Raw genomic sequence first — 12,753 nt, forward strand, 5'->3', positions numbered from 1 at the left:
TTACAGACAAGGGAATTAAGAGACACTCTTAACAAAGTTAAACAGTGTTTTCAAACTTCAGGTCACAATCCATCAGTAGGTAATACATCAATTTAGTGGATTACAACCAGAATATTTTTTAACTGAAAAGGGGAGAGTGTTTCAGGATTAGTAAATATTTTTCTAGAAAGCTTTTTTTTTTTCAGGAGTGTGTGTGTGTGTTGGATCAGGACATGAAATGTATTTCCCACTGTGGATCACAGACAAAAACAAAAATTTCAAAAAACAAAGCTGAGGAAATTGTCTAGTCACCTAGATGGTGAGTAGTTAATGCAAAACTAGGATCCAGACCTGCCTCACTCCAAACCTGACACAGACTCTAATTAACAGATGCTCCCATCTCCGGAGCATCCACACAGTTCTAAGCCCCGGGCAAGGCCATTGCAATGGGAGTGAACACATCTGAGACTCTGTCCCTGCTCAGCTGTGGACCAAGCAGCATCTTTTTGCAAGGAGCCAGTCCTTGGGCCCATGCTTGTCAGAGCTGGATTTGAGAACAACCCACACTGATGTTCTCTCATACCTGTAGCATTTATGAAGACTTTCCATCTCCCTCACTTCATCACATAACCAGGGAGGGAAATTCAGTTAGAAATGTTTAATATTTTGCCTTGCTTGGCAGAGAGACCCATAATGGATAACCTGCCCCAAGAAGAAACGTAAGGTGAAGTGATCAGTTAACAGTAGTGACCACCAACATCAGGGTAAGACATTTCCTATGAGCCAGGGCCTGCTTCTGTGTGCTACAGATGAGAAAACTGAGGTTCAGAGGGTTGGATGATTTGTCCAAGAGCTTCACCAGTGATGAAACCATGGCATGAACCATGTTCCAAAGCACATGACCCAAACCGTTGCCCACCCACCCTGCACATTCTGCACCATAGGGAGCCTTGGGAAGACTATACAGTGTGGGGAAACAGAACTTAAGAGAGCTAAGGATGCCAGAAATGATGTTAGACTACAAAAGAAAGAAACACACCCATAAAAACCTCTGGGATACATGAGGCTGCAAAGCAAAGATGGTAAATAGTCACCATAAGAGGAAATGGGGAGATGCTGTTTATAAATAAATTATTGAGTATTTGTGTTGGAAAGAACTCAGTGCCTGAATTCAAGGCCCTTGTGTTAAATATTTACTGTATTGTAGTAGTGAGATTTCCACGAGGCATTCTGGGTTTAGACTGGGTAGGCCTTTGGATAAGGGCCTTTCAGAGGAAAACAACACAATTCAGACAGAATTTCTGGCAAACCCGAGACAGAGATTATTGCTGATTTAGAGCCTTCTCCATATCTGCTGATCCCTCTCTGAAGGCCAACACAGTTCATTCCTCAGAGACAGTTCTTCAGCTGAGTAACCCTTGGCCACTGTCCCGAGTCTGCTGTTGCCTAAAACACTTTGTGTCTTGGTTACTCCCATTTCAGAAACCTTAATAATTCTGCATGTACACATTTGATGTTTCCATCACCTAGGGCTGCATATCAAAGCATCCCAAGGCATACGGCTGAAACCAACATCTATTTTGCTCACAAATCACCATTTTGGCAGGGTTCAGTGGGGACAGCTTGTCTCTGTCCATTCGCTGTCATTTGGAGGAGCTTGCAGGCAAGAGGCTGGAATCACCTGAAACTCGTTCACTCATATGTTTGGGCTAGAGGCTGGGAAGACACACACAGCTGGGACCCTCCCTTGACCTCTGCAAGGTCTCTCCACGTGGTTGCTCTCAGATGGAAGCTTCGGGATACCAAGACTTCTTTCCTGTCAGCTGAAGGCTCCCAAGGTGTGTGTATTGAGAGAGAGAGCCCAGGGAAAAATATTGCCTTTATTACTACCCTGGGAGCTGCATAGCATCACTTCATCCATGTTCTGTTCTATAGAATCGAGTCACTAAGGTGGGACTGTATTCATGGAAAAGAAATTAAATTCCATGTTGGTTGGAAGGGTATCCAAGAAATTTGCCAACATAGCTTAAACACACCATGGCTGAGGGAACCCCACAACCCTGCAGGGTTTTAACTTTTGAGCAGCTGAATCTAAAATGTTCCTCAGCTTTCTTGAGGCAGGTGTTTACAAATTACAAAGACCCCAATATTCAAAATCTTTCATTTCAATTAAGAATCTTGTGCCATTAGAATAAGGAACAAGGCAACACTTTATTGGCACGGGGAGAAACTTCCCATTTGTTCTACTTCTGAAAGGTTTGTTTCACACATCCTCTATCCAGGTGGGAAATAGTCTCCAAACAGGGTCACATGACAGATGTTGGAAGCGTTCTCATGAGCAAACTCCAATCTTAGATAGTTGGGAACATGAACAAGAAACAACTGATATGCTAATTATAAAGTATTCTTCTCCATGCCTTTTACCATAGTCCCAAAGAACTTTCATTTGACCATACTAGCTCCTTAATAGGGGAAGTAGCCTGAGAATGGCCTCCTTGGCCTTTCTTAAAAATAGTGTTAAATTTAAACATCCCAGGAATTCAAATGAGCCTTTGTTGTAACTGAACTGAATTGGTGATATCAGTTTTGCTGAGCTTATGTATAAAGTTATTTTTAAACAGTCTATAACAGCGGTTCTCAAAGAGTGGCCCCAACCACACCAGCATCCCCTAGGAATTTGCAAATTCTTGTGCCCCACCCCAGATCTACTGTATCAGACACTGCAGGAAGGTGGTGGCAAGGGGGGGGAGCAGAGATATGTTTTAACCAGCCATCTAGGGGATACTGAGGCAGGCTCAACCCTGAGAACCACATCAGGGTGCCTGCCAGTGGTCCCCAGACCAATCCAGGTGCATTTCTATCCCTCTCCCTTCCCCTACTTTCATGTCAATTCCCATTTGGTAATGTGGAGTGGGGAGCCCCATTGACATATCATGGTGTTACCCGATGGGGTGTAGTTTGGTGAACTGACGCGAAGTCCCTTTTGTGCGGGAGGGAAAGAGCTGGAAATTTCATTCTGTAGAACTGAGAAGCCAGACAGACAACTCACTTTGTATTCAGACAGCCCTGGCCAAAGAGTTTACAGTTCCCAGCTCTGTAGGAGGGAGGGTGAAAATAAGTAGACAGTAGACTGTTTCCAGGGACAGGATCAGATATGGGGAGGAGCAGGTCCTCTAAGCAGAGGATGAGTGGAGCTGAGTCTGGAGCAGTGGCAAATGATGAAAAACTCACATGACTCGATTCTCTGGCCTTACACAGATAGAGAGAACTGACAGGGGATAAAACAGAGCTCATCAGTGGCAGGAATGACCTCCTGCTAGTCTACATGCCCTTGGTATCATGGAAGGAAATCCAGGCTTCCAAACCTGCCTTCAACATGTCTTTGTCATTTTAGGAAAGTGATTTAATCCCTCCGGGCTTTACATTTCTAGCCTGCAAGGTGGATAGAGGTAAGGAATAGACGAGATTTTAGCAAATCATTATTGAGCCCTTAGAAAGTCCAAAAACTCCGTTATGTCATTTAACCCACACCACAATCCTATGATGTTGCTATCATTACAATCGCCATTTAACAGGTGAAAAAACAGAGGCACAGATAAGTTAGTTCATTTGCCCAAGGTCACACAGCTATGAACCCAGGCAGCCTGACTTGGTATCTCCCCTCTCAGCCACCTGTTGCAATTTAGAAATTGCAAACCTCGCTACAAAAGATTGTGGGAGAGACTAAGTTTGTGCAGAGAAAGGGCCAGGATGATGAGACCCAAGTAGGCTGGGCATTCTGACTCTCAGCTGCTAGCTTGTTTCTGGTGGCTGAGGGACCACCAGATGATAGATCCAGGATATCCTCAGATCTCTCATCCTTTGAGATGACTGGGTTAAGGACACAGAAAATGGCTCAGAGGCAAGAAGAGCACATTTCATCCTGACACATGTTGAGAGGGCTCCTTACCCAGACATCTTGTTTTCATAGGGTGATAGTGACACTGTTTGCTTAAAAGGGCTGGCTACTGGTAGAAACCGGGCCAAGAGCCAGGGATGCTAGGGAAAACAGTGAGGGATGAAACACTCCCCCAAGAGGGGCTTCACAAAGTGCTTTCCAACAGATGAGAAGGTTGCCAACAAGCCCTGTGAACAAGAATTTTCCTTCCTTCCTTCATACTGCTGCCAGAATATCTCCCTACAGTGCAAATTAAAGCTTTGAACTCCTCATCTCAAGAACCAGTAATGGGTTAGGTGCAGTGGCTCATGCCTGTAATCCCAGCACTTTAGGAGGCCAAGGTGGGAGAATCCCTTGAGCTCAGGAGTTCAAGACCACTCTGGGTAACGTAGTGGGACCCCGTCTCTACAAAAAAATGTAAATATTTTTAAAATGTCTTAAAAAGAACCAGTCGTGGCTCCTCATTGCCTCCAGAGTGAAGTCCCAACCCATAACCTGGGTTCAAAGTCACCCATGATCACCCTAAACTGCCTTTTGGACCTGATATCCCCCTTCTTCCTTCAGTGTATCATCAGGGTGCCTGCCAGTGCTCCCCAGACCAATCCAGGTGCATTTCTATCCCTCTCCCTTCCCCTACTGTCATGTCAATTCCCATTTGGTAATGTGGAGTGGGGAGCCCCATTGATATATCATGGTGTTACCCGATGGGGTGTAGTTTGGTGAACTGACACAAAGTCCCTTTTGCGTGGGAGGGAAAGAGTGGAAATTTCATTCTGTAGAACTGAGAAACCAGACAGACAACTCACTTTGTATTCAGACAGCCCTGGCCAAAGAGTTTACAGTTCCCAGCTCTGCAGGGGGGAGGGTGAAAATAAGCAGACGATGATTGGTCACTGGTTTTTTGTCTAGACCCCCTGATGGGCTCCAGGCCAGCTGAATCTCAATCATGTGAAGAGGAACAGGATTTTCATTTGGGCGAAAAACTCACACCCTTCATTCTTGGGGGCATAACTGAAACCACAAATCTAGCATGTTCTAAGGAACATTATCAGGCACAGTCAGGATCCAGTTCAAGATATATCCAGTTAACCAAACACATTCCTTATATAGGCAGTCATTCAAGACCTCCTATGCTCAGAAACTGCTATCAGTACATGGACATTCTTTGTTATTCAGTGTTTTTTTTTTCTAATTTTCACCATTTTAATGTTTATTTCCTCTCCAATATATAAAAGTAGATTAAGTATGCTATCAAAGTATATAAGTTAAGAATAGTAAGTGTGCAGACTCTTATACGCTTCCCTGTCTTCACATGGCAAAACAATAAATATTTCTATTTTGGCTGAAACATAGTTGATACTAAGTTTAAATTAGCATCTAAAGCCAGGGTCAGCAAACACTTTCTGTGGACAGCCAGGTGGTAAATATTTTAGGAGATGTGAGCCAAGAGCCAAAATTGCAATATCATGTGGGCACTTTATGTAACAAGAGAGAAAACAACTTTCCTTGGGTTTTTTTAATGAAATTCAAAAGATAATAATAATAATTGAGCACAGGGGTTTTTTTCAATATAGGTCTACTAATGACAAAAGTAGAATTCTTTCTTGAGAGAAAACATTTCACTGAATTGGAGGGCAAACGTAAAATCCAGTCTTCATTCTCATGGGGCTTGCAAGAACAGACAGTGGCCGGATTTGGCCACGGGCCATAGCTTACTGACGCCGGATCTCAAGGCCACATGATGGAGTAGAAAGAACTTTGGCTTTGGAGCCAGGTTTGGCCTCTGTTCACATCCTAGCTTTGCCTCCCATCAGCTGTGCATTACTGAGCAAATCACTGAATCTCCCTGAACTTTAGTTTTGCCATTTCTAGGAGAGAAGATAATGATTTTCTGAATAGAAAATAACTCTAGAAGGAGAAATAACTCTCTTGGGTTTATGTAAGGGGTAATAGTAACAAGAGCAAAGTCCTGAGCACAGTGCTGGATGCAGACACGCCGTGGGGACATGACAGACATTGTCGTCTCCATCATCATTATCGGGGCTTACAGCAGCAGGGGATAACTCTAAAATGGCTCAAAAGATTGCGTGGATTGAGAATGTCAAGCTCCCATTCTTTAGAGGATTAGAATGGGCAAGTTATAAATGTGCAATCGATGGATACCTGAATGAACCAGTGAATGACTGAACATTTGGCAACTTTCGCTGCTCCTGGGAACTGGCATAAGACAGAAATCTAGAGCTCTCACAGAGAACTTCTCCCAGGCACACTCACCCTCTCCACAAAGCCCTAATCCTAACTGAAGCTGAGGAACAACATGAGTTGAGGTCCACCTTGTCATGATTTCTGAGCAGACCAGTGAAAATGTTACTGGCAGTAAAAGACAGATGAAGGAGCCCCACATGGAAAGAGAATGGCAAGCAGCCAGGCACTGGCTGCCTTAACTGCTGAGAGGCCCTGTAGGGAAGCTGCTTCTCACCTTTAGCCGTTGGGCATGCTGCTCCTTTGCCATGCCAGAATGCATGCTCCTGGGAGCCCTCCTAGCCCTTCAGACAATTCCCTGAGTTTAGTCTCCCCACCCGACCCAGCTCAGTTCCCATAGAAAGTCACAGAGCCAAAGGCGGCAGTTTGAATCCCAGCTTGTTTCTTGGCTGTGCCCCCCTTCACAAGCTCTTTTGTCTCCTTGGGCCTCGCTGGTCTTATCTATAAAATGAGTGCATTTCCTATATACCTGCATCTCCTACCCAGAGGACTGCTGTGAGGTAGATAGGAATGTGGTTGATCCCTAGCCCCTTATCCCTCAGAGAGGCCTCTCCTGCTAAGGTGGTCCCTGCCATCCACCCCACAGTCACTCTCCATTCCCTTACTCTGTGATTGTTTTCCTAGTATTTATCACACTCCATGATTATCTCATCTGTTTGTTTATGTATTTATTTTCTGCCTCCGTACACACACAGCCCCAGTTTCCCTGAAGGCTGCGGCATTATATGCCTGGGTCACTGCTGTATCCCTAGGATCTAGTCCAGGGCCTAGCACATAGTAGATGCTCAGTAAACAGGGATGAGCCCCTGAAAGGCAAGAGTGTTTTGAAAACTCCCAAGAACTTTCCACAACTGTCTCTGGAGCCCAACTCTCTGCTGCACTTAGTCTAAACCTGTCTCTAAGGTGCAGACAGATGCATCATCTGCTAGTGTCTTCCACATTCATCTGTTGTCCCCTAAGTAGGAAGTATGAGGTTGGAGGGCAGAGGTTTCCAAATATTCATTGTTGATCTACTATGTGCCCGGCACTGGGGAGATGTGAAAGCAAGCATAGTTGAATGTGGCTCCTGCTCCCAAGGTACTTCCATCTAGTGTAGAAAGAACACGTATCAAATAACCATACAGAGAAAGTTAAGCAGAGAAGCTTTAGTATGGACTTCATTGCCCATGGAAGGAGGTCAGAGAAGATTTCCCAGAACAAAAGATCTTGAAGTCTGAGTTCTGAAGAATGAAAGGGAGTGAATCAAGCAAACAGGAATGGGAACAATGTACCAGACATCCTGAACAGCAAGGGGAAAGGCCCCATGGCAGGGTGGAGCATTCCTTCATTCAACAACTATTGATGGGGAATTTATGTGTGCGGGGCCCAGTAGAGGGTCCTGGGTCAGAGCAGCAACCAAGCAGCCTCTCTCTGCCCTCTGCAGCTAGCCACTTAGTGGAGGGAACAGATATAAATTAGATAATTCCATAGGTATTTTAAAAATAATGTTAGCTAACACGCATGGAGTCCTTTTGGGGAGTCTGCCAAAATCATGCATGGGTTCCAAATAACATGTAGATACTTGGCCCTGGAGGAGATGGAGCACTCTTTAAACATGGAGAGCTTAGTGACTTCCTTCCAAAGAGGATAGTATGGAAAGGCAGAGAAGAGTCACTTTACGGTGGAGAATCTGACAAACACTGCCTCCACCAGAAGGTCAAGATCAACCCCAATGGTGACGAGTGAGGGCGACAGTACGTACCCTTGGTAGGATGTGATGAGAGGAGCAGTTTGCCTCGTGATCTTCCTCCCAATGTAATCATCATAGTAACATCAGGCAAATCCCAACCGAGGGACGTTTTACAAAACACCTGACCAGTACTCCTCAAAACTGTCATGGTGGCCAAAAACGAAGTCGGAGAAACTGCCCCAGCCAGGAGGAGCCTCAGGAGACATGACAATTAAATGTAATGTGGGATCCTGGAATAGAAAAAGGACATTGGGTAAAGTTTATGAACACCTGAATAAAGTCTGGACTTTAGTTAATAATAGCATATCAATATTGGTTAATTATGACAAATATACCTTATTAATGTAAGATGTTAAGAACTCAAGAAACTGAGCGTGGACTATATAGAAATTCTCTACTGTTTTTGCAATTTTTCTGTAACTCTATAACTACTCAAATATTATTATTATTATTATTATTGTTGTTGTTGTTGTTGTTGTTGTTATTTGAGACAAGGTCTCACTCTGTCACCCAGGCCAGAATGCAGTGGCACAATCATAGCTCACTGCAGCCTCAAACTCCTGGGCTCCAGCAGTCCTCCCGCCTCAGCCTTCTGAGTAGCTGGGATTACAGACGAGCACCACCACAATTGGCTAATTTTTAATTTTTTTTGGTTGAGATGGGGTCTTGCTATGTCACCCAGACTGGTGTCAAAATCCTGGCCTCAAATGATCCTCCTACCTCAGGTTCCCAAAGTGCTAGAATTAAAGGCATAAGCCACCACTTCTAGCCAAAAATATTACTTATTAAATATTATTTAAAACTATTCATGCATGGGTAAAAGATCCATTCAACGTGCAAGGTAAACCAACAGGTTTTAATGTAACCAAGTATGAAAGATTAATTGATGTGCTTTCAGATTTCACACTGCAACTAACTTGAGAAACTATCCTCTGTCAAATTTTAATATAATATCAAAGAAGAATATCCACAGTTATCTGGAAGGGCTTTTAAAATACATCTCCCTCCTTTTTCCAACTTTATGTCAGTGTGAGTTCAGATTTTCTTCATATATTTCAACCAAAACAACAGCGTGCAAAAGATGGGCTGCAGAAGCAGTTATGGGAATCCAGCAGTCTTCTGCAAGTCATTGAAGAGATTTGCAAAAATGTAAAACAATGTCTTAAAATTTTCTTCTCACTACTTTTTTTTGTTTTGAAACATATAGTTATTTTAGTAACAAATATGTATGTTAATGTATTACAGGTTTAGTATTGTCATTTTTAAATGAAAAAATAAATATTTAAATTGTTCTCAGTTTTAATTTCTCTTATGGTAAATATCAATAGCTATTACCCACATGAACAAAAACTCTGTGGGGGTCTTGATAATTTTTAAGAGTATAAAGGGTACTGTGACCAAACAATTTGGGAATCACTGTGCTAAATAAATAACTTTATTTAGTCCTCATTAATAGCCTGTTAGGTAGACAATATTATTGTGCCGCTTTGCAGATGACAAAACTGAGGCATGGAGAGGTATAGTGACTTGCCCAAGGTTACCCAGGAAGTAGAGAGACTGGAGCTGGAATTCGAACCCATGTCACTGTGCTCTCCTGACTTCCTTGTCTCCTGTGGTCCTTCCCCGTCGTTCCAGGTCTGCGAGCTCTGCAAGGGAGTGGCCCCTCCTGAAAGCCCCGTGGTCTACTCGGACAGGGCAGGTTACAGCAAGCAGTGGCACCCCACCTGCTTTGTGTGTGCCAAGTGCTCCGAGCCGCTGGTGGACCTCATCTACTTCTGGAAGGATGGTGCACCCTGGTGCGGCCGCCATTACTGCGAGAGTCTGCGGCCCCGGTGCTCCGGCTGCGATGAGGTGGGAAATAGTGGCTAGATGGATTGGGGGGCTTGAGGGACACTGCTGAGGGTAAGAGCCCAGAGGCCAAGAGGACTATGGCTTTGTGGATGATGTGTTCTACAGATTGGGAAACTGAAGTCAGGCCTCACTGCATGCTCTCAACCTTCATTTTCTCATCTGCAAAATGAGGCAGAAAACCATGGGATTGTTGGGAGGGGTCAGACACAGTGCCAGTGAATCTTGTCCTCGGCATAATACGTAGCACTTAGTAAGTACTCAGAACATACCAGGGTGAACCAGGAGGCATTGCCCATGTTCAAACCTGTATCTGCATCTGTTATTATTATTATAGTCATGTGGCTACCTAACTCCAGAGCCTCAGTTGAGCCTCAGTTTTACTACTTATGAAATAGGGATGAGACCAGCACCCATCCCATAGAGTGGCTATGAGGATAAATGAGATAATGCATGAAAATGCTTGCCACAGGGCCTGACCTAGGAACTTATACATGGTAGCAGCTCTTAGTCTTAACGATAATATACTATAACATAATATGAGATTTAACATTAATGTGACACGATACAATACGATATGATAGAGATGCTATGAAAGGGATTCAAGTCTCTCAAACTGGTTTGACGAAAGTAACTCTCAGGTGTATTAACAATGACAATACTAATTATGATCATAGTAAGTACTGTTTGCATGCCTTTGGTTGCAGGCAATATACTGACTTCATCTTTGGCAAGTATGAAGGTTAGAAATGCCTTCTTTATATTGAACCAACACCTATTTTCTACCACCTTCTATGAATTGGTCACCACATGAAGTTAAGACCCTGTAGTTCTCTTACCTAATAACTCTGTTATTAAGTGATATTAAGAAGGAAAAGAACTGTCACAGGCCTGCCCTGGAGCCTAATTTTTGAGGTGACAACAGTATATGCACAATAACAATTCTCCATCATTTATTAGGAGCTTACAGTGGGTCAGTAATTTGCTACACACTTTATGTACAACATGCCATTTATATCACAACAATCCTTTAGGGAGAGATAAGCATGATTTTTTCTCATTTCATATTTAAGAAAAGTGCAGCTCTGAAAGGTCAATGCTAATCAGATATCCCTGACTTTGTGTCAGTCAACATTCTAAGCCTTTCATATGTAGTTGGCCATTTGGAAATCATGGAACTTTATGATATGGAAAGTATTTGTATCCCCATTTTACAGATGTGGAAGCTGAGGCACAGGGCGATTAAGTAATTTGCCCAAAGTCACAAAGCTGGTAGATGTCTTAAGTGAAAACTCATACCCAGTTCCTGTTTGACTCCAATACTAGAAGGCCCATTAAACATTATGCTCCTCTGCACTTCCTGAGCCTCAGGGGATCCTTACCATGTGTCTATTCCAAGAGTCACTTCATTCCAAGCCCAAGTGACCCTCTGTACTCTTGCTGTTGATGATTGGCCATTGGCAGCTTATCTTTCCCTAAGCTTTCTTCACCAGGGTGTGTAATCCCACCTTGGAACTAAACTTTAGATTTGGCCCAAAGAGTATCACAGATGCTAGATAAGTAAAACCTTCCTGTGGTGGAGGAATTTTTTTTTATTCCATCTGAGAAGCTAAGATACAACCACAACCTTCACCAAATACAATCCTTACTGCCTCAAATTTATGCCAGATTTTTCCACTAAGGCTTTTAAAGGTTAAAACAAGAATAGGATGGGATGAACCACCACCCTATAACTTGTCCTAGATATACCATCTCTACCTAGGGACAGAAACTGAGTCATGCATTTCTCCTGCTTCCCTCCCCAGATAATATTCTCTGAGGACTACCAGCGTGTGGAAGATCTGGCCTGGCACCGGAAGCACTTTGTCTGTGAGGGCTGTGAGCAGCTGCTGAGTGGCCGGGCATACATTGTCACTAAGGGTCAGCTTCTGTGCCCAACTTGCAGCAAGTCCAAACGCTCCTGAAGGGCTGCCTACTCACAGCCAGAATCCACAGGATCCCACTGAGAAGGAGAACCAGGTGTGCTGAGACCATCCTAAGGGGCCGACATGACAGCAAGCAAGTGACATAAACAGTGATTTGCTTTTCAGTGAGAATATATATATCATATGTTATATATATTCTAGGATGATATATATATTCTAGGTTGGGTGGTGATAGATCCTTGAGGGTCAGTAGTTTCAAAACCATAAATATTCTAAATCCTAGGATGGAGTTCCTTTTCTTTCTGTTGTTTCCCAGCTACAACCAACTAAAGATACAAATGGCGTTCTGCAAGGGGACTCTGGGAGGAGTTTTCCAGAATGCAATTCCGTGTGAGCAAATCGCATAGCTGTAGAATGTGCGTGCTTTTTTGTGGACACAGGAGCTCCTCCAGGAGCAGGCTGGGATCCCAACTATCGCTTGTTGCCTCTTTTCAAGTGGAATTTGAATTTTAAATAAACAACATTTTTGGCATGATAAACATATCAATAAAAGTTTTGTGAATTCCACATACACCCTTATCTAATTATTTACACCATGGCAGTGATTCTGCAACATCTACTTAACCCCACGACCCTGAATGCCAGTGCTGGCAGAAAATATGGTAAAATACTAATGAGCCTCTCTATCAATGTATCTCATCAGACTTCCACTGGGAGTGTAGGCTTTGGGACAGAACCCCGCCCCATCTACCTATTCGAGATACTCCCAGATCACTAATGTAACAAAGGTGTCATGGTTTATGGTACACTAAAAAGTGGCCTGCTGGGAACCGATGAGCTTCTCTTTAGCCAGGTACCTGACTCAGCTGCCCTCAGAGCCCAGACAGATCGTGAATGAACCCCTCTGGGAATAAGACCAGTACTGGGGAGCCACTGAACAGGGGCTACCTAAGCTCCAGCAATGGGTGCCACGTGGGACGTGGTGACTAATGTGGGCAGATCTTTAAAAATACAGCACTTTTTCAAATGCCAAAATAATGGGAAATAAAATTTTTTTCAATAAAAATTAATCT

At 43.6% G+C, this 12,753-nt stretch overlaps 1 protein-coding gene across 1 annotated transcript in view; it reads left to right on the top strand.

Annotated features, from left to right (window-relative positions):
* Positions 1-12,247, top strand: part of LOC105477640 (LIM and cysteine rich domains 1) — a 67,104-nt gene extending 54,857 nt beyond the window's left edge. Inside the window, exons 5-6 of the mRNA XM_011734203.2 lie at positions 9,543-9,758; positions 11,561-12,247. Coding sequence (XP_011732505.1) covers positions 9,543-9,758; positions 11,561-11,719 — 375 coding nt within the window. The 3' untranslated portion in view covers positions 11,720-12,247. The remainder of the gene's footprint in view (positions 1-9,542; positions 9,759-11,560) is intronic.
* The last annotated feature ends 506 nt before the right edge of the window (positions 12,248-12,753 follow it).

The sequence above is a fragment of the Macaca nemestrina genome, chromosome 2, assembly GCF_043159975.1.
Source record: "Macaca nemestrina isolate mMacNem1 chromosome 2, mMacNem.hap1, whole genome shotgun sequence".
NCBI lineage: Eukaryota > Metazoa > Chordata > Mammalia > Primates > Cercopithecidae > Macaca > Macaca nemestrina.